Source organism: Elephas maximus, chromosome 4, assembly GCF_024166365.1.
Source record: "Elephas maximus indicus isolate mEleMax1 chromosome 4, mEleMax1 primary haplotype, whole genome shotgun sequence".
NCBI classification, from domain to species: domain Eukaryota; kingdom Metazoa; phylum Chordata; class Mammalia; order Proboscidea; family Elephantidae; genus Elephas; species Elephas maximus.
Genome location: NC_064822.1, coordinates 44,224,315 through 44,247,281, shown reverse-complemented (window position 1 = coordinate 44,247,281; position 22,967 = coordinate 44,224,315). Strand labels below are relative to the sequence as shown.

Here is a 22,967-nt window from a genome sequence, read left to right as displayed (position 1 = left end):
TCCAAAGGACTAACAGACCACAACTATCACAGCCTCCCCCAGACTGAGTCCAGCACAACTAGATGGTGCCCAGCTACCACCACTGACTACTCAGACAGATATCACAGTAGAGGGTCCTGAACAGAGCTGGAGAAAATGTGGAACAAAGTCCTGACTCAAACACACAAACACAAAAGACCAGACTTACCGGCCTGACAGAGACTAGAGAAACCAGAGAGTATGGCCCCTGGACAGCTTTTTAGCTCAGTAATGAGGCCACTTCTGAGGTTTACCCTTCAGCCAAAGATTAGACAGGCTCATAGAACAAAATGAGACTGAATGGGCACACCAGCCCAGGGGCAAGGATGAGAAGGCAGGAGGGGACAAGAAAGCTGGTAATAGGGAACCCAAGGTTGAGAAGGGAAGAGCATTGACATTTTGTGGGGTTGGCAACCAATGTCACAAAATAATATGTGTATTAATTATTTAATGAGAAACGAGTTTGCTCTGTAAACCTCCATCTAAAATACAATAAAAAATTTTTTAATTAAATAAAATGCATTAAAAAAAAAGAGAGATTGATTAAGACATACCCTACACTAATCCTACCATTAACATAACAAAGACATCCCATCCCCAAATGGGATTATAACCACAGTCATAAAGGCTAGGATTTACAGCACATGTTTTTGAGGGGACAAAATTCAGTCCATAACAAGCACCATCCTGTAATGGAATAGGCAGTTGCATGATAAGGTCATTGCTAAAATTTTGTCATTGAAGTGTTCAAGCCTGCTCTATATGACTGTCTGCTATGGAATCAAGATAGGACATTATTGCATTGAATAAGAAGTTGAACTGGATCATCTCTAGGCCAAGTTGGGAATGAAATTTAAGTCTGTGCCTGCAAGGTCAAGTCATTGCTATAATTATTTGACATTTAGAATTAAGAATGGTAATATATATTATGAGGAACTTAGCAGATCTGGGAATAGAAATTGATCTTCCACCCACCAGGAAGTTCTCATTCTTCCTCATTAGTGAAATCTTGAGAAATCCTGTGCTGAATTAATTCACCCTCCCATAGTTAAATATCACCTTTGCTGAGAAATGACATATTTCAGATCTAGATTAGTTGGATTACTATGAGAAGTTCTGTTATTAGACAGAACTTTGGGATAAATGGCTTAGTTCCAATTTCAGTAACCTTCAAAGATAGGTGCAAGGATTTATAATATATCTTTGTGTTTGCCCAATTGGAAGTAGTTCAGCAGACCTACTCGTAGACATTTCACATTTGCACTGTACAGTAGTAACTCCTAACGATGCCCCCAAGGTATTCTAAAGTAATAAAGTACCTTCGAATCATCAAAATCAGGTAGATTACTTATAGTAAAATTGCAGTAATGAGTATTTACATTCTGTGTTATATACTCTAACTTCTTATTTATTATTAATAATGCTAGATAACAAAGAGTTTACTATAATTAGGGCAAGGATATGTATTAGAGAGAGGAGATGGCATGTCCATGAGGGTACTGGTCGTATGTGTGTGTGTTGAATGATGGGGGTTGGATTGTGAGCTTGCTAGAAGCTTAAAAATACTTTTCACGGGTTTTTGAGCCGAAAGCAGCCATGCTGATCATCATCTGCAAGAAGAGTCAGTAAATAATAATAAGAGTTCAGGTGTCTTCCCAAGGTCACACACCTGGTTAGCGACATCCAGTGTTTTTTCTACTATCTCCCTTGGCACAGGAGATAGTAGAAAATCTGTGTTCAAAAGTTCATAGCCTTGAAAACCCTGTGGAGCAGTTCTACTCTGTGGAGTTCTACTCTGCACACATGGGGTCTCCATGAGTCAGAACCAATTTGATAGCAAGTAACGACAACTCTTGGTACAGCTCTGCTTTTTTCCTTGCGCTCTTGTCTGAATCTGGGCACCTTGAAAAAGAGGCATGGGTGTAACAACTAGGACCGGTTTTAATTTTATTATGGTTATATCCAAAGGCTTTGTGGAGTCATAAATGAAGATCAAAGAGGAAAAAAAATCTGAACAATTTTCAAGGGAAAATCTCTCTTCCCTTTCCTTCTGTTCTCTTCCTTCCCCTCCCCTCCCCTCCCTTCCTCTTCCCTCTGTCTTGGAAAAATCATTAAGGAGAAATTTGTGGATATAATAAAATGAAACCAAACACATCTCCGGATGCTTGTTTAGATACTTTTTTTTTTTTTTAAATATTTGTTAAATGTTTCCATGGCCTTTGCAAAGTATAGTGAACATCAGGAAATTCAGTGTTGACAAGTAAGTAGATGATACGTATCACAAGGATTTTATCTTTAGGTCTATTGCCTAGAATTTCAGGGTTCCTTTGCAAAATAGGTAGGAACATTGTTGCTTAATGAAATCCCATTTTTATGAAAATCAGATCATTCTATGTGAAAATGAATTTTATGAAAAGCAAGAAACTGGCAGTGTATCCAAATTATTTTATTGAGGCAAAAGAAAATCCAGTCTATCCTAGTCACCTAATGCTAAGGGATAGAACACTATAGCATTGTACCTCTTTTCTAAATGAATCATTATGTGTAAAACATAGATACTTACAAAAGGTTGGAAATTGAATAACATGCTTTATCAGTGTTTTTCAACTCATAAAGTTGCCATCCTTATTAAATAATTGCTTGAAGGAGAAGTCACTGAGGGCAGAAGTGCCCCATGGCTTGCTGTCCCTTGTTAATAGTAACACTGACTCTTAATTACCTGAAGTTCCTTCAGACTCAAAGCAGGTTGCCAGGCCCTCAGTTCCAGTGGACCTCCAGAGGGCCCAAGGTATTGCCTCCTGTCGGGGTAGGGAAGAATCATGTCCTGCATTCAATGAGTTTCCTTTTAACATATGGATACTAAGAGAGCAAATACAGATGTTAGGATACATCACAAAGAATACAGTTCTCTTGCCTCTATTTTCCAGTGACTGATTTCATGCATAATTGACCCTGCAACTCAAAGTTAGAAACTTAGTCCTCACTTCCCAGCTCCTTCTTCATCCCAGAGCCTGTCATCTCTACCTTTCACGGTGCCGTTTGCTTTCTGCCTTATCACAGTTGTATAGCACGCATAGTTGTTTAATATGTACTTGTTGGCTGGATGGATTTAAAATTACCTTCTAAGGGTAAGCATCTTAGAGGAGATAATGTTATACTTTTTCAGGTATCTCTCGACATTTGCCACTTTTTACCTTTGTAGCAGAACTGTGCATGTGTGTGTGTGTGTGTGTGTGTGTGTGTGTGTGTGTGTGTGTGTGTATTGGAGGGGTGGTGGTAGGGGTTGCCTTCAGCGTATTGCTTTATAATCCGTCTGCAGTCCCTCATGGGAAAGGCTTATCACGTTCAGGAACAGTGAAGATGAAAATTTTTTGCCTGGAGCACATAGCCAGTCATTGGAAGAGAGGTTCTGTGTTTGTCCAGGTGGTAGGTGTTACAGAAGTAGAGCTGTGGTACACTCATCTACCTTATATTTATATGCTGACATTGGCCCCTCTACAAAGTAAAGTGGTATGTGTAAAAATACTTCCAGAATATGCAATAACTAAGGAAAATTTCTTACTCCTTTTTCATTTGCTTTGAAATATTGTATAATATATGATTATATAATATTACATAATAATTATAATACATACTTAAGTAATACTATGCAATAGTACTTTTATTGCATTATAAGATTAGATTGTGCCACTTATTAATTGACCTTGGGCAAGCTGTAAACCTTTGTCAACTCATATTTCTTAACCTGTAGAACAGGTATCTAGTTGAGTTTTAGTGAAGAGTAGAGACAGTAACATGTGTGGTACGGTCATCAACACACAGTTAGCATTCAAAAAAAAAAAAAGATATTCTCCCTTTCCTCTTAACCGAAATTAGCAGAAGTAAAATATAGAAACTTAAACAGCTTTATTGAGATATAATCCACCATACAATTCACCCAAAATACGGAATTTTAATTTGGAAATTTAGATGGAGAAATTGATTTAATGATACTGTGCCCCCCAAAAAACAATATATGTATATGTAAGGTCTATGTTATAGGAAAACCTCTTGAATTCCTCATGTTAGGATTACTGATCATTGTGCTCCACCCCTTCCTGCTATATTTCCTAAACTCCTCACAGTGATCCTTTATCTACTCATGTGAACAAACACGTGTGCACATGTGTCTCTTAAGCTGGGATAGACCTTGATTGTTTAAAAGGAAGAATCAAATATGTTCAAAAAAGTAATTGGAGATAAAATAGGCAACTCTTGGAACAAATATTAGCAGTTACTAATAGATTTGTGGGATTCGCGAGGACCTCCTAGCAGAGGGGGGACAGATATATTTTTAATTTGTAACTTTTCCATAGGAACTGCTGCCATGTCCCACCAACCACTCAGCTGCCTGACAGAAAAAGGGGACAGCCTCGATGAAAGCCCAGGAAATGGTCCCCCCAATCTGGCTCATCCAAACCTGGACACGTTCACCCCAGAAGAGCTCCTACAGCAGATGAAAGAGCTCCTTATTGAGAATCATCAGCTGAAAGGTAAGCAGTAGCTGGCCTCTCACTTCTCCATGCACCTTAGGCCTTCACGAAATGTAACCCATTTGTAAAAAGACTTGTAAGTGGACTCCCTTCTCTGTTTCCCTGTGAGGAGAAGGAGCGTAGGGTTTAGCTTTTGGTAGGGCTAAAACTGCTTCATTGTTTACTTTTGGATGCAAGTAAGAATAAAAAGTACTGTATATATCTCAGGGAAATAGCATAATGGCATTTAGCCCATTTATTTTAAGTTTTTGCATCCTAGTTCATGGACATGCACATATGCATATAATAAAATAATTATTATTACTACTTCATCCACTAAACAAGTGGTCTGTGTTAGTAGGGTTTATGTTCTTTGAGAGCAAGTAAGTAAAGTTTCTTGTTCATTTTATGTTCCGTAAACCGAAAACCCGCTGGTGTCATGTTGATTCCAACTCATAGCAACTCTGTAGAATGCAGTAGAACTGTCCCATAGGGTTTCCAAGGTTATAAATCCTTATGGAAGCACACTGCCACATCTTTTTCCCATGGAGCACCTGGTGAGTTCCAACTGCTGACCTTTTGGTTAGCAGCCGAGCACTTAACTGTTGTGCCACCAGGGCTCTTTTTCAAAAGCAGGAAAGGCCACTGATGTTATAGAGTTAGTCTTAAATATTACATTGTTAAGAGAAAGCAAAGGAGCCCTGGCGGTGCAGTGGCTACAGTGCTCGGCTGCTAACGTTAAGGTTGGTGGTTTGAACCCACTAGCCACTCCACAGGAGAAGGAAGTGGCAGTCAACTTCCTTGAAGATTTACAGTTTTGGATACCTTTTAGGGTCACTATAAGTCAGAATACACTCGACAGCAGTGAGTTTGGTTTGGGTGGTAGAAGAAATATCTTGAGCCATGGCTTTTGGCAGTGATAAGACCTTCCTCAGTCCCCTAATTATTAATAGGTATCCGTGTTGTAGTGGGAACACCCACATCGATTCTGTTTTCTTAGGGCTTTTGATGACTAGAAATGACATTAGACCCACTAGTCCTGTGTGGAAGCGAAAACCACTCATCTTGCTACAGTCTCTTTCCTGCTGACCCTGGGGTCCATGCCAAGCATGACATCTTTCAATTCAGAGCCCGGTAGTAAAGCAGTCTTAGGGGATGTTTGATTCATGAAACGAAGTCCACTCCCCTGGTGTGTGACACTCTCACTCTTAACCCCAAACAGAGGCCATGAAGCTAAATAATCAGGCTATGAAGGGTCGGTTTGAGGAGCTTTCTGCCTGGACAGAGAAACAGAAGGAAGAACGCCAGTTCTTTGAGATACAGAGCAAAGAAGCCAAAGAGCGCCTAATAGCCTTGAGTCATGAAAATGAAAAATTGAAGGAAGAACTTGGAAAACTAAAAGGAAAAGCAGAAAGGTCATTTGAGGTGAGCAAACTGATCACTTATGATTTTATTAGTACTTGTAATAGAATCTTATTTGTCTAGATTTCTAGATCAAAATCTTTCATGTTTCAGGCTAGAGTGGTGGTTTGCATTGTCTTAGAAGAAGTGGTTTGCTGAATAGATTGATTGCAATTTAAGAGTCATGTGTAGTCTCTTTTGGTGGAAGGAGTTTTATACAGCTTAGCCATGTATTCAAAAGAATGTTGAGATTATAAATCAGTGTTTTGTATTATAGAAAGTCCAGAAGAACCTCTGCCTAGAACCATCCAGTTGTTTCATTTTTAGTTTATGTCTTTGGTATAAACTTACATTTTCTAGAAAATCTGTTACTCAGAATTTTTACTCATTGGCCTTGTCCCTCTTCTCAGGCTAAAAGAAAAATTACTCACTTTACATTTTCCTTTCGGAAAAGTGGTCTGACAAGTGTCACATCATGAGAAGAGGCTTTAGGGTCACCACAAATAAAGAGGGAAGTCGATACATTTTTACTGACCCGAAGAACCTGGGATATGGTGCTCACACCCGAGAGTGAATGTCAAAAAGAGATGTTAGTGAAAAAAATTAATTGGAGCAAATTTGAAGTTCCTGCCCCTTCTCCAGGGCTCACTGGCTATTGTTCATTTAGATGGACCTCTGCTGTTCATTTTCTTCCAAATCTGGAACTTCACGACCCTAAGGATGGAGCACTGGGTTGGTTCAGGGGGGATTTATCTCTGATGTGTCGTGAGACTTTACCTTGAACTTTGTTGGTCTCTAATTTCTTAAATGAATAAATAGTGGAAACAAAGAAAGGGAATAATGAAAAGGGGATGATAGAAATAATACAAGGCACAGAAAGTTGTACTTTACATTATAGTTTATATCAGTGATCTCACTTATCCACTCCTATTTATGGGACAATTAAAACATCCTGGTTTAGTACACTTATATTTGTATTGAAGTGTTCAGTTTTCATCAGATTTATCACATCTGATGTTTCAACTTGTCTGACTTGACATTAGTGAAATATTAATGTATATATAGACTGAAATTTAATTTTTTGACCCTTGGTACCAGCTCCCGAATTTTCTTTTTTCTCACCAGACTTAACTTTTAGCAGCCTTGAAACACCAAACAGATTTATAACAACCAGCTTCATATCTGGGAGAATTTTGAATCTTTCATTGTGTTTTCTCATATTTTACCAGAAATGTTAGTCCTGTGTTTTGGCTTCGAAACAAACATGACAAGAATAGAAGCAGAGGTGGGTGAGCATTTGTAAGGAGATTGAGTTATGGAAGCTTTTGTTCTTATTTTCTGGAATTTTGGACCACAAATTATGAGTCTACCATTGCCAAAATCCAGTTGGTTATTTTCATTATATCAGCTGATTCCAGTGTCTGAGGAAGCCTTTCTTTCTTGTCATAGGATATTTTAATTTTTTGTTTGAATACCATCAAACAATGTAAAAATTTGCATTAAATGTTATGTCAAAATAAGTTGCCAGGTAAAAGCGAGAATTTTCCACTTTAGCACAGGGGACAAAGATATTGAGAAACTGCCTTGTCTGATGAGTATGGGGTACAATTAAGTTTGATGGCCTGGTCCTTAGTTTGAATTATAATTTGCTTCACTTTTCTTGTCTTTTCCAAAACCCAACTGGTGACTCCAAGGTTCCCAAGACAGAGCCAGAACAAGAAATGGAACAGCTGAAGACACAGGTGATTCGCCTTCAAGCTGAAAAAGCAGATCTGCTGGGTATTGTATCTGAATTACAACTCAAGCTGAACTCAAGCCGTTCCGCCGAGGACTCCTTTGTTGAAATTAGGATGGCTGTAAGTTTTTTAAAAAATCAAATTATAAAACCTCATGTGGACAGTTGGAAAAAAGTACTACCATTTCTTTTTAACACAGGGAAGCCAAACAGTGAGGAAATTTCAGTGTAGCAAAGATAAATTGGCTCTCATTTTTTAAAGAATAACAATGCTTAAAAAAGTTGTCATAATTGGAATGGAAAACTATTGATTACCTTTTATCACAAATGGGATAGTCTTTTTGTTATTGTTGTTCAGTATGTCCTGGCAAATCAGACATTTTTGTGACTGACCTAAAAATACAAGTATAAACTTTCTATCGTTTTGCAGACCAGGTCTCAAAGTTGTGTTCAGCCATTCATTTAAGTGAGCAGTTTTGTGATCAGGTACAGTAAATGAATGGCTTTTAAGCACTTTTTAACACTAGAACCCTTTTTCCAAACAGAGTCTTATGAGGAACCATGGTATATTAAAAATAAGAAGAGAATTCCCCTTGACATCAGGAACAAGACAAGGGTGTCCACTCACACCACTTCTATTCATCCTAAGTAGATCAATAAAACAAGAAAAAGGAATAAAAGTTATCCATATTGGAAAGGAAGAATATGTGCAGTAGAACATACACCAATTCAACAGTGTCTACATGTACCACTTAGTGACACTGATGACATTCTTCAAGTTGTATAACCATTCTCACCCTCCTTTTCTGAGTTGCTACTCCCTCGTTAACATAAATTCAGTGCCCCCCAAGGTTCCTCTTTTATCTTTCAAGTTGCTGTTGCCGTTATAGTTGTATAGATAGTTCTTAAAAGATCATAATGCTCAAGGCAGACATGACTGTATGTATAGGAAATCCCGAAGAGTCTGCAAGAAACCTTTTAGAGTTAATAGAGGAATTTAGCAAAGTCATAGGGTACAAGGCCAACAGACAATCATTTGGGTTCCTATACACCAACAATGAGAAATCTGAACAGGAAATTAGGGAAACAATTCCATTTACAGTAGCATCTAAGAGAATAAAATACCTAGAAATAAATTTAACCAGGGATGTGAAAGACTTATACAATGAAAATTATATAACACTGCCGAGAGAGATTGAAGAAGATTTAAATAAATGGAAAGATGTTACATGTTCATGGATTAGAAGACTTAATATTGTTAAGATGTCAATACTACCCAAAGCGATCTATAGATTCCATGCAATCCCAATCAAAATTCATACAGCCTTCTTTACAGAAATGGAAAAACCAGTCCTCACCTACCTTGAGACCAGAAGAACTAGATGGTGCCCAGCTACTACAACCAGTAGATGTTCTGGGATAGAATGAGAGAAAAGTGTAGAACAAAACTCAAATTCCTAAAAAAAGACCAGACTTACTGGACCGGTAGAGACAAGAGAAAGCACCAAGACTATCACCCTGGGATACCCTTTAAGCTTGAAACTCAAACCACTCCTGGTGATCATCTATCAGCCAAAAGACAGAGTGGCTCATAAAATAAATAATATCACTCAAATGAGTACTGCATTCCCCTAAACAGTCATCTAAATGAGACCTAACAGTCAACCTTTACTGTATTTTTACACAAATACACATTATATTTTTTGCCAACTCTGCAACCCCCTCATGCATTATTTTCCTAGACATGATGTGGGGATTATATGCATGAATACATTGTTTATATAGGCACATTATTTGTGAAAAAATACAGTACTCTCTCCCAAAGATGAGCAAGTAAGGGGGGACAAGGAAGCTAGATGAGTGGAAATAGAACAACCTGAATGGAGATAATGAGAATGTTGACACATTGTGAAAACTGTAACCAATGTCACTGAATGATAAATATGTGTAGAAGTCGTTAAATGAGAACCTAATTTGCTGTGTAACTTTTCTCCAAACCACAATAAAATATTTTAAAACAAGGTGGAAACAACCTAAATACCCATCAGTGGATGAACAGATAAACAAAAAATGTGGTACGTACATACAATGGAATACTATTCAGCTAGTAAGAGAAATGAAGTATTGATACATGCTACAACATGGATGGAGCTTGAAGATATTGTGCTGAGTGAAATAAGCCAATCACAAAAGAACAAATATTTTATGACCTCACTTGTCATTTTATGACAAGAACAAGCAAGTGTATAGAACCAAAGTTTACTAGTGTTTACCAGGAGTGGGAGGGAGGGGCAGAGTGGGGGTTATCGCTTATGGAGTTTATGGTGATGGAAGAATCACACTGATTAAGGGTAGGGTTGCACAGCCGATTAATGTAGTTGCTGTCAATAAGTTGTACACCTGCAAAAAGTTGAATTGGCAAAAGTTGTGTGATAGATTTATTTACAACAATGAAAAAAAGAACAGTTTATGTACAACCAAATGCCTCGTATTCAGTTCCATGGTTTGGAGGTTTAGGGTCATGATTTCATGGAACATCCCAGCTAATTGGCCTAATAATATATTTAGTGCTTCTGTTCTACCTCCTAATTCATTGGTAGTGCCTGAGGTCTTAAAGATTTGCAAGCAGCCAGCCACAACACAACAATTGGTCTCCGTTCACCTGGAACAACAGAGGAAGAAGAAGAGTGAGAAATAGGAGGCGGAAATGGAAGGTGTGGCTAATTGCCTGCAAGAACAACTGCCACCATTGCCATGAGACCAGAACTACTGAATGGTACCATTACTGAACATTTTGATCAAACATTCTGTGGAAGAACCCTAATCAAAAGGGAGAAAATGCAGCTAGAATTTCAGATTCTTATAGAATCTAGAGTATCTGGAGCCTTGGAGACCTGAGGAACCCTGGAAATTATTGCCCTCATAATCTTTAAACCTTAAGCTAAAAATATCCCCTGAAGTCTTCTTAAAACCAGACAATAGTTTAGCTTAACTAGTAAAGAATGTCTGCCTTGAGCATTGTGCTCTTTTAAGAACTACCTATATGGGATCAAATTGATAACAGCAGCTGAAAAGATAGGAACCTTAGGGGGCAGTAAGTTTATGTTAATGGGGGAGGAACAACTTAGAAAGGAGGGTGAGAATGATTGCACAACCCGAAGAATGTAATCAGTGTCACCGAATTTGCACATGTAGAAATGGTAAAGTGGGTGTATGTCCTGCTGTGTATATTAACAACAAAAATAAATAAAATAAAATATTTTTAAAAAGAAGAAGAGAGGTAAAAAGAAAGAGCAGAGCTTCCCTGGCTGTAGGTTGAGGGTAGAGAGTACTTTGGCTTCTCCCTCCCAACATCAGCTACTCAGGATCCTCAGAGCACTGACTGTGAAAGCAGTGCTTTCAAACTTGGAGTTGTGTGTACCACAAGATGAAGTGAGCTGAGAGAGATGGCACGTGCTAACACGTTGCTAAGCAGCTGTGAAGCATCTATTAATGACTGTATCTGAACGTACAGGCAGTCCTATTAAAGAGCAAAACAGGTAGATAAATCACGAAGGGGCCTAAAAAAAAGATAATAAGGGAGGAAAAACTCGAGTATAAAATCCTCTCTAATACAGACTGCCGTTTAAGCTTTGTCAGAGTACACACCCCGCTATAGGAAAAGAGAGGAATTGTGTCTGTGGTAGAGAGAGGTGTATCTTGTAGATAAGGGGTGGAGAGAGTAGGGAGGAACTTGCAAAGAAGCTGAACTCCTGAATGTGTCTGAAATATTAATATGTGGCTTTCTTCACTTTCTGATTCATTTGCTGCTCTAAACATAAACGGGGTTTGAAAACAGCTGTTAATTACCTTGCCATCCGTGCCCCTTAGTAAATTTTAGATGCATTAATAGTGGCCGAAATTGAGAGAATTAACCAGTTAAAAAGCATGCTTTGCCCAGGTCCCCTTTATGTAAATGACCAACGATTACTAAAACACAAGTTTGATCAAAGAACTTTAACTTTCTGCAAATAACTGCTAAAAGGAAGCTCAGAGAGCATATCAAAGTTTCCAAATGAGGTTCTTCCTTCAGAGTGCATGTTCAGCATAATATTCTCCTTCACACATGAGTGTCAGTTAGTGTAAGCATGTTTTTCTCACTTTGCTTCTATGAACTAGGAAACACTGCCCAAGACTGAGAGTTTATGCAAGCAAAATTATCTATAACAATCTTTGTGCGTCTTTGAAGATTTTCTCTGCTAGCTCATTGGAATATAAATGACTTGTTCCATAAATGGCCTCCAGTGCATAAGAACTTCAAAGAGGAGCCACCTTGACAAAGATGATGCTTTGTAAGCCTCTAAAAAGGAAAACTGCCAGTTTTACAGCTGTGCATCAACAGGTTCTAGCATTTTGCATTTTAAAAGCAGCACCAGAAGGGTGTGAGTTGTCACTAGCTTTTTGCAGCCTTAACCTAGGGAAGGAGGGCACTGCCAAGGAGAGAGGGAAGGAGATAAGCTTTCACGTTTACGGAGTCAGGGTGAATGTGCAGAATGAGAGGAGACTGTCCTTGATGCCTTAACATAGATATTTATAATCCTGACAGGGTATAGGGGGCAGGAAGAGGGGGGTAATGGAAGAGTAAATTGCTATTCCATTTGAATGACTAAATTTAAACATTTCACATCTAAATATTTGATAGGTTCCTTGGGTTGCATGTCATCAAAATTCTTGATCTTTTGTCTTTTTTCCTCAGGTAAAGAATTCGTCTTGCATAATATTGACCTAAATCCCTTTCGTTTCTGCTTTCTCAGGAAGGAGAAGCAAATGGACCGTTCAAAGAAATCAAGAATAGTCCCGGCCCCACAAGAACTGATGCCATTGACAAGTATGTGAAGAAGGATTAGGGCTGTCGGGCAGAGGGGGCAGTCTTCTCGACACTGGGAGGTTAAACATGGGCTACAAAAGTAATGTCCTACTAGGACCTTTCAAGAATATTAGTTTTGAATGCTATTTGATGTTACAGCCCAGACTGGCAGGGAATAAAAATAGTATTTGGTACCTTTTTAGGCTACATAATGCTCACCACTCTATTATAGATGTGATAGGTGAAAATGTATTTATCCTTAACCAAAAGAAGCTACTTGTTTTTCATCAGAAGACCCACGTTTTGTTTACCAATGTCATTTGATCCGGATCAGGCTGCCCAGCTAGATAAGTGAGGTGTTTCCATTTTCTTCTTTCTGTTCGTTGCCACTTGCAAGCCAAAGTGACTGATACTGGGTAATCTTCTGTAACAATGGCTGTTACTGCTCTGAATCTTTGTGGGCGGTTCTTGAAAGCGTCCAGATACCTGTGGAGCCTTGAGTTTACCTGTCTCAAGGACATACTAGCAAACCACCCGCTGCCATGGGGTTGATTCGGACTCAAAGTGACCCTATAGGACAGAGTAGAACTGTCCCATAGGGTTTCCAAGGCTGTAGTCTTTTCAGAAGCTGACTGTCATATCTTTCTCCTGAGGAGCGGCTGGTGGTTCAAACTGCTGACCTTTCAGTTAGTAGCCGAGCACTTAACCACTGCGCCACCAGAGCTCCTCATACTAGCAGACATCTTAAATAGTGGGAGGGACGTTGCAAAGGGCAATGGTAGAGGAGCTGGGTACTGGAAACCCCCAGTTTGACTCTGGCAGGTAGCACTCACCCAGAATAAAACCCACAGCTGTCCCATCAGTTCCAACTCACGGCAACCCTGTGTATTACAGAGTAAAAATACTCCATAGTGTTTTCTTGGCTGTAATCTTTACAGAAGCAGATTGCCAGGCCTTTTCTTCCACAGTGACTCTAGGTGGGCTCGAACTGCCAACCTTTAGTAGTCCAGCATAAACCTTTTGTGCACAAACCCAGGGGCCTCTCCTCAGCCAGAACAGGCTTAGCTAATCCTCTGCAAGCAGGTTAACCCAGTGCCGTTGTTGTTATTAGTCCACTTAAGAGACAGTTACCTGAAAATTTCTCTAAGAATCTTTCCTCATAGACTTTTAAAATCTTTTTTTATTATTATTAAACTTGATGGATTGCATAGAGATTGACTTACAAAGCCATGACAAAATTTTTTTTCCCCTTTTATGCTCCCAAGCCCTTGTATAAGAGAGAAGATAAGTGTTAAGTATTTTTTCAACAAACAGGGAATAAATGAATGTTGTTTCCTTTTTTGTTAAAAAATTCCTCAGCTTTTCCCCAAATTGTTATTTTAATATAAAAAACTTTCCTGGAAGTGAGAGGAAGGAAGCTAGCCCTGTTTGAGATGTTCAAACCACTTCCTCCTAATTTACGTCCATGTGAAAAGTCCACTTCCTTTTAGCCACACTGCTGTTTTTTAGTAAATAACATCTTTGCCCTATGTGTGAGCATCATAAGGAATCAGAAATTGGTTACTAGGTTTGGAGTTTAAGCTTCAGGTCAGGGGACTGGGATTTAATACTGGCTGTTTATTAGATGCTCACCTTCCATGCAGGATTCCCTGGTTTGATTCCCAGCCAATACACCTTATGTGCAGCCAGCACCTGTTCGTCCGTGGGAGCTTACATGTTGCTATGATGCTGAACAGGTTTCAGGGGAGCTTCCAGACTAAGATGGACTAGGAAAAAAGGCCTAGGGATCTACTTCCAAAAACCCTGATTCCTGAGGGTTCAATCCCTATCCGGTCTATGAGGAAAGATTCTTAGAGAAATTTTCATAGGGCAGGCAGCATTTCATTGTCTTGTGCATGGAGTTACCATGAATCGGTGGCTGACCTGATGGCAGCTAATAGTAACAACAGCAATTTAATAGATATGTGAATTTTAGTAGATTACTGAAATAGTAGCTGCTATTAACATCATCATACTTATCCTGAATGTTTTGTTATTGTAGGGGTGGTTTTGTCACTGAAATGTCTTTGTATTAATCAGATGTTGAAATCAAGAAAAATATTTGGCTACCAACAGTGTCTGCATTTTTCTCCTCAATTTAAAACCAAAAAGTGTAAAAATTTTTTTCGCCCAGTAATTTGATGGTTTTCCGTCAAGTTAAAGAAGGCCAAGGGGTCTGTGTGTGTGTGTCCCCAAAGGTAGCACATGTTCTTATATACTTGTCTTCCTACAGTCCTCTTTGAGACTAGACCTCTAGGAAAGCCTGGCATCCAAAAGAGGGCTGTGCCTGTTGAACTGCTTCGGTGGGTTTTGTGGTCAGATGTGTATACAGTGAGTGTTTGGAGGAAGTGAGCTCATGCAGCCTAAGGTTGGCCTCTCTGGAGCCTCACTCTTAGTTCCCCACCTGGTTTCGTTCCTTGGAAACCACAGAGGAGTGTGTTACTGGGGGTCATGGGGCCAGCTGTGCTTCGTCAGTGAATAAGAATCAATTGGAGAGTATTCGGTTAAGCAGTTCCTTTAAGTTGGCTCCACTTACATTGGGCTACTCTGTTCTTAGACTTCAGCATTCTTATTTTCTGATGAAAACCTTTTAACGTTCATACTGAAAGTAAGATTGTCTCAATGTAGAAGCAGATCTGCACAAGGAGCCAGGAATTATTTGGAATTTGAAGAATTAACTGTGAGCCAACTCCTGCATTGTCTAAGAGAAGGAAACCAGAAGGTAGAAAGACTTGAACTTGCACTCAAGGATGCTAAAGAAAGGTATGAAATAGATATACATTGTTTTTTGTAACAGCTTTATTGAGATGTAATTAGCATTCCATACAATTCAGCCATTTAAAATGTACTGTTCAATGTATTTTAGAATATCCACAGGGTCATGCAACCATTAAAAATTACTACAATATAACTGTAGAAAACTCTCTCCCCACAGAAACTCCATCCCTTTAACACTCACTCCTTCCTCCCTCCTCCTCCCAGCCCCTGCCAGAAGCTGGTCTACTTTCTCTCACTGTAGATCCACCTGTTCTAGACATTTCATATAAATGCACACATACAATACGTGGTCTTTTGTAACTGGCTTCTTTCACTTAGAATACCATTTTCAAGGCTCACCCATGTTGAAGCTTGTGTCAGTACTTCATTTCTTTTTGTTGCATAAATACCATTCCATTGTAGGGGATAGATCCCATTTTATCTGTTCATCAGTTGATGAACATTTAGATTGTTTCCACTTTCTGCCTATTATGAATAATGTTGCTGTGAACATTCATGTACAGATTTTTGTATGGACATGTGTTTTCAATTCTCTGGGGTGTACACCTAGAGTGGAATTGCTGGGTTACATGGTAACTCTTTGTTTAATATTTTGAGGAACTACCAAACTTTTCCAAAACAGCTGCACCGTTTAATATTCACATCAGCAATGTGTAAGGGTTCCAGTTTTTCCATATCCTTGACAACGCTTGTTGTTGTCCTTTATTTTAGTCATCCTAGTAGATGTAAAATGGTATCTTACTGTGGTTTTGATTTGTATTTCCAAAAAAAAAAAAAATTTTTTTTTTTTTTAGTAACTAGCGATGTTGAGCATCTTTTCATGTTGACCATTTGGAGAAACATCTGTTCAAATTCTCTGCCCATTTTGCTTTTACTGGATTATTTGTCCTTTTATTAATGAATTGTAAGAGTTAGTTATATATTCTGAATACAAGTCCCTTATCAGATATATGATTTGCAAATATTTTCTCACATTCTGTGGGTTGTCCTTTCAATGTAATAGTTTCTTTTGAAGCACAAGAGTTTACTTTGATGTCATCCAATTACCTATTTTTTCTTCTTCCACTTTGTGCTTTTGGTGTTATAGCTAAGAAACCATTGCCTAACCCAAGGTCATGAATAGTTACTCTCATGTTTTCTCCTCAGAGTTTTATAGTTTTGGCTCTTAGATGCGGGACTGTAATCCATTTCGTGTTCGTTTTTACGTAAGGTGTAAGGTAGGTGTCCAACCTCGTTCTTTTGTCTGAGAATATCTTCTTGTCCCTGCATCATTTCTTGAAAAGACTATTCTTTCCGCTACTGAATTATCTTGGTACCCTTGTTGGAAATTGACTGACCATAAATGTAAAGGTGAATTTCTAGACTCTCAGTCCTATTCCATTTTGATCTATATGTCTACCCTTATGCTATAATACCACACTGTCTTCATTACTATAGCTTTGTAGCAAGTTTTGAAATTGGGAACTGTGAGTCCTTCAACTTTTTTCTTCTTTTTCAAGATTTCTTTGAAATCCTGGGTTCCCTCTCTTTTCCCTATGAAGGGTCCCTATTCAGCGTCCCTTTTCTGTATGAATTTTAAAATCTGCTTGTCAATTTCTACAAAAATACTTGGAATTTAGATAGGGATTGTGTTGAATCTGTAAATTTGGGGAGTATTGCTGCCTTAACGATGTTAAGTTTTCTGATCTGTGGACATGAGATGTCCTTTTTATTTAGTTCTTTAAATTCTTTCAATGATGTTTTGTAATTTTCAGTTTATGAGTCCTGCACTTCTGTTTAATTTATTTCCAAATATTCTAGTCTTTTTTATGCTATTATAACCATTTACATTTGTTTTCTTAATATTTTGATTGTTCATTGCTAGTATATAGAAGTACAATTGAATTTTATAAGTTGATTTTAAATTCTACAACCTTGCTGCATGTGTTTATCAGTCCTAATAGTTTTTTAGTGGATTCCTTAGGTTTCAGTATATACAAAATCATGTCATCTACAAATAGAGATAGTTTTACTTCTTCCTTTCTAATCCAGATGGCTGTTATTTCTTTTTCTGGCCTGGTTGCCTTAGCTACAACCTCTTGTATAATGTAAATAGAAGTGGCAAGAGCACACATCCTTGTCCTGTTCTTGATCTTAGGGGCTTTTCACCATTTGGCTTAGCTGGAAATGGTGCCTGTGCTGGTTAGGTTTGACACTTTGCAACAGGTTACTAATGTTTGTTTTACTCTGTATCATCACTAAGTTTTTTTAATTTTTTTCATCAGTTTCCCATTGTTTTAAGGATCAGTTCTTCTACAAGCTTCTTACGGAAAAACAGTAGTTCCTTCATCAGTCCTCTCTTACCCCGTTTTCCTGCTTCCCAGACAACCACTTTCAACATATTTAGCTGCCTCTTAGATATTTACCTCCCTATATTAAGTTTGGAGCCCTAGTGTTGCAGTGGTTAAGCATTCAGCTGCTAACCAAAAGGTTGGCAGTTTGAATCCACCAGCCTCTCCTTGGAAACCCTATGAGGCAGTTTTACTCTGTCCTGTAGGGTCACTATAAGTCAGAATTGACTCAAGAGCAACAGGTTTAGTTTGGCTTTCATATTAGATTTAAGGAGCCCTGGTAGCACAGTGGTTAAAGCTTTAGACTGCTAACCAAAAAGTCGGTGGTTCGAAACCACCAGTGGCTCCGTGGGAGAAAGATATGGCAGCCTGCTTCTGCTCCTGTAAAGATTTACAGCTTTGGAAACTCTATGGGGTCGCTGTGAGTCAGAATTGACTCGACAGCAATGGGCTTTATATATAAGGTTTATATTGCTACTTCCTCATTTCTATTTTAAACAGAACCTATTGATTTACCACTGTGAAGGATGAGGATTTAACTATCTTTCACCCCATCATCAATCACTACACACATGTGCTTCTGAACCCTTCTTCTGATCCCCCTTCCCCCACCAAAATTAATTTATTAAGATTTGATTAGATCACTACTCAATGTTTACGTTATTATGCATGCATATATATATATATATATACATATATATATATACATATATATATATATATATATATATATATATATATGTGATAGTCACAGTTAAGCTGTATAGTATGCCATGATTGCCCTTTTTTTTTTTTTGGCTTTAACAAAGAGAAATTTATTTTCCCAAAGTCTAGTAGGCTACAAGTCCAGATTCAGGGCATCAGCTCCAGGAGAAGGCGTTCTCTCTCTATTGGCTCTGGAGGAAGATACTTGTCATCAATCTTCCCCTGGTCAAGGAACTTCTCAGCGCAGGGACCCCAGGTCCAAAGAACGTGCTATGTTCCCGGTGCTCCGTTTTTGTGTGTGTGAGATCACCGTGTCTCTCTGCTGGTTTCTCTCTTTTATATCTCAAAAGAGATTGACACTTATCTCAAAAAAGATAAGACACTATCTAATCTTGTAGGTCTCATCAGTATACTTGCCGCTAATCCATCTCATTAACAACATACCCAGTGCCCTCGAGTCAATTCTGACTCATAGCGACCCCATAGGACATAGTGATAGGATTTATAACACATAGGGAAATCACATCAGATAACAAAATGGTAGACAGTCATGCAATGCTGGGAGTCATGACCTAGCCAAGTTGACAGGTATTTTGGGGAGACACAATTCAACCCATGACAATACTTTCTATAGTTTTAGTTTTTTTTTCCTATGGAGACTGCCTTATAATCTGTGTATAATAAAAATAATGCCTTTTCTTTCTTTTTCTTGGCTTATTGTAATAACTTAGATCTCCATTTTCAATGTTTAATAAAAATAAAGTGTACTTTTTATTGCTGATTTTAAAGGAAATGTCCAATATTTCATGTAATACCATATTAATTGTAGTTTTCCAGGTCAGGGAACATTTATTCTGTTCCATATTTGCTCAGAGTTCTTATCTCTCAGTGGGATTTTTTTTTTTTTTTAATTAATTTTTATTGTGTTTTAAGTGAAAGTTTACAAATCAGGTCAGTCTCTCATATAAAAATTTACGTACACCTTGCTATACATTCCTAATTGCTCTCCCTTTGATGAGATAGCACAGTACTTCCCTCCACTCTGTCTCCTCGTGTCCATTCGGGTAGTTTCTGGCCCCCTCTGCCCTCTCATCTCCCCTCCAAACAGGAGATGCCAACATAGTCTCATGTGACCATTTGATCCAAGAAGCTTGTTCTTCACCAGTATCATTTTCCATCCCCTTTTCCAGTCCAATCCCTGTCTGAAGAGTTGGACTGCCTTTTTTTTTTTTTTTGCACAATTTTTATTTCATTACCTTTTTAAAATTTGCATTGTTTCTCCAAACTCTTCCCCCAGTGAGGAAGTCTCTCAATTACATTCAAATATGTTAGTAGTCTAGGGGTATTCTCTTCTTGAAGACCTTTCTCCTGGTGCCTGGCCTTGTTGCTTCTTAAGTCTGCTTTATAGCAGTCATCTTGGTATGTCCGTTTGCCATTATCTTGGGGGAAACCCTTCAGCTCTCCTGTGTTGGATCACCTGTTCCCTAAAACCAATGCCTTTCTTATTCCTTTTTACTATTATTATTATTATTTAAGTAGAGCACACCTCCAGTGACTTCCCAAAAAGAATTTCTTGAGATCTTGCATATCTGAAAATTTCTGTTCCTACCTTTTATGGCTAATGGATAGTTTGACTAGATACAGAATTCTAGATTGGATATAATTTTCCCTCAAAATTTTGAAAACATTGCTTCATTGTGCTCTGGCTTCTTGTGTTACCATTGAAAAATCCATTGCCATTCTGATACTTAATCTTTTTTGAATGAAACTTCTTTTCTTGTTCTTCCTCTCTAAAGGTTCTTCGCTTTGTCCCAAGTGTCTTGAAGTTGTCCCATGTGCCTTAGAGTGAGATTGTTTGTCATCTATTTGTTCTGGATGCTCTCCGGCCTTTTCATTTTGCAGATGTGTGTCCTTTTCCAGTGCCGTCGAGTCAATTCTGACTCATAGCGGCCCTTAGTTCTCAAAAAATGATCTCAAATTAATTTAGCAATAATCTCTTATCCTCGATTTTTTTCTGTTCTCTCTTTTTAGAGCTACTGTTATTTTGAATTGGGTCTCCTGGACTAGTCCTCTAATTTTCTTTACTCTTTGTTCCTTCTTTCCATCTCTGCCTTTTATTGCTCCTTTCTAGTAGATTTGATCAGCTTTCATCTTAAAATTTTTTTGCCCTTTGTTCCTTTTTTTTTTTTTCTTAATGGATGCAATGTGTTTCCTTACATCTCTAAGGATATTAATGACAGTTTTCTTTTCCCCCTTAAGTTTCCCTCCACCCCCATACCAGCATATTCTGTTTTCAGCAAGTTGCTTTTTTCCGTTTTACTCTCATTCTTTAATTTTAGAAGTTTTCCTCAAGTATCTAGCAATCTTAGCTGCTGGTTCAGATTTAAGAGGGGGAAGTTAGAAGCTGGTTGAATCTCTGTGTGTATGTATATATAGAGCAGTCCGGTTGGGAGGTTTCCTTGGGGAAGCCTTTTGTCAGTAACTTTAAATCTTTTCCCTTGTGCTGGCCAGATTCTTCAGAGAAGACTCTTCTAGCCTCCTGCCTGGGAAGTATTTTTGTAGATACCTATAGGAGAAGAAGGTTGAGGATCTCAATATTCAGTATGTGAATCCCCTTCTTTTCCGTAGGGAGCTCAAGCCCTCAACTCTGCCTAGTATCTCTTAGTCTAGAGACCCTTTGTTTTACCATCTTCAGTCTTCTAGTCTTCTTAAGCAGGCTTTTAACTAATCCTCCTGTTTTTAGCCCCAGCTTCATTGCCCCTTCCAGAGATACCTGGTGCCACCAATTCCTGAGCCTTGTGGAGGCTCCACAGTGTGAGTAGGGTTACTTCCTGGCTCCACCTGCTGTTGGTTTAGGATCCTACCATCTTGGTATGAGTTAGTTCCCACTTGTGTCTGTGCTTTCCAGCTTCTAAGATTTTCTTGGTATTATTTCCTTTCATTTTCTCTTTGCTCTTGTAATGTATTCCTTTTAAAATGCATTTTTAATGAGGTTTCGGGTGGGAGAAAAATTACATGCATGTATTTAACCTACCATCTTTTTCCATCTATTGTATTTGGATGGCTTTCATGCAGTTATGATTAGGGATAAAAGAGTATTGCTGCATTTGGTTGTTTGCTCAGGGGCTTGTCAACTCAGATGGGTCCAAAAGGAAAATCTTCCCTTCTTCGCTGAATCCTTATAAAGGAGAGTCACACATGCATGTAACACCTGTGTGTGTACATGTGTATACACACAGTGACACTATAGGAATTCATCTTTTAAATTGATTCTAGTCAGTTCTATGATGAAAAATAAAATGGAACTACCATAATGAATGTGAAAAGATTTTGAAAACCCCTAACCCTGTATCCAGAATTTGAACAGTGTCCTTTTCAGAGCTTCTGCAATCATTATTCCTCTTGAAAACAAAGAGAAAGTGACTTTTCTATGTTCTATGACTTTTCAGAATTTCACATTTTGAAAAGAAAGCAAATGATCGTTCTGAGATTGAGACCCAGACTGAGGAGAGCGCAGGAGCAGAAAAAGAAGAGGAGAAAGGCACAGAAACTGTGGGTAGTAAGACTCCGAGACGGCTAGCACATACCCGATGGACGTGAGAGTAGTGTAGAAGCCGGATTCAAGTGTTTGTTGTTGTTGTTGTTGTGTGCCATCAAGTCGATTCTGACTTGTAGGAAACCTGGTGGTGCAATGGTTAAACACTTCACTGCTGACCAAAAGGTCGGCGGTTCAAACCCACCAGTGACTCTGCAGGAGAAGAGACCTGGCGATCTGCTCCTGTAAAGATTACAGCCCAGGAACTGTGGTTCCATTCTGCTCTGCCCTATGATGTATGCTTTAGAAGTATAGAAAGAATATTAATGTTGAATACTTTCTATTTCTCTCTTATTTCCTCGTCCTGACTTGAATTTGATTCAGTATAAATTGTAGTGGGATGTATTCCTATCAGTAGTCTAGGAAGTCATTCCTATATCTCTTCTTGACTGATTTCTTCTCCTAAATACTTAAGTGAACTGGCCAGCTTGGTGAAAATGGAATTTTATCAACTTTATAATACAATCATATGAGTGTCAAAAATAAACAATTCAGAACGCCATTAACCGATTACTACACAGGTTTAATAGACCACTTTAAAGTTGAGCAACATGTCGTTACCGAGTAAACCAGTGCTCCGATTAATTAACATTTTCAGGGTACTTATATATTTCAGGATACATAAATCTTACAAGAAAGCAGTATGTGCTTAAACACTATCAAAGCTTAGATAGGATCCTTACTAAGCAACCACAAGATCAGTGAGCCATGATTTTAAGACCTCCAGAGTCTTGGAAACAGGACATGTTCATTAATCTTTGATTGTTTTCTGAAAGACTAAGTTTCCAGTGTTTCAGTGAGCCTGATCACCTCGATACAATTATGCGAATCTAGACAAGCTACTTCTAAAAGTTATAGTTCAAGACATAGCTTATAGGCAGTAAAAATTATGTATATATTTATGATTATACAGCACATAGGTTTCTAACATTTAATAAGAAAGTCTTTAGTGTTGTGGATAAGAGAACTCTCTGTTTCATAAGCAAAATTTATAATTTTATTTCATATG

General features: G+C 38.4%; 1 protein-coding gene across 2 annotated transcripts in view; it reads left to right on the top strand.

Annotated features, from left to right (window-relative positions):
* The window catches only part of OPTN (optineurin), a 48,059-nt gene that overhangs the window by 3,391 nt on the left and 21,701 nt on the right, over positions 1–22,967 (top strand). For both annotated transcript variants that reach the window (XM_049881979.1, XM_049881978.1), the window contains exons 2-7: positions 4,374–4,550; positions 5,752–5,954; positions 7,625–7,786; positions 12,459–12,532; positions 15,179–15,313; positions 21,813–21,915. In XM_049881979.1, the coding sequence (XP_049737936.1) occupies positions 4,385–4,550; positions 5,752–5,954; positions 7,625–7,786; positions 12,459–12,532; positions 15,179–15,313; positions 21,813–21,915 (843 nt within the window). In that variant the 5' untranslated portion in view covers positions 4,374–4,384. The remainder of the gene's footprint in view (positions 1–4,373; positions 4,551–5,751; positions 5,955–7,624; positions 7,787–12,458; positions 12,533–15,178; positions 15,314–21,812; positions 21,916–22,967) is intronic.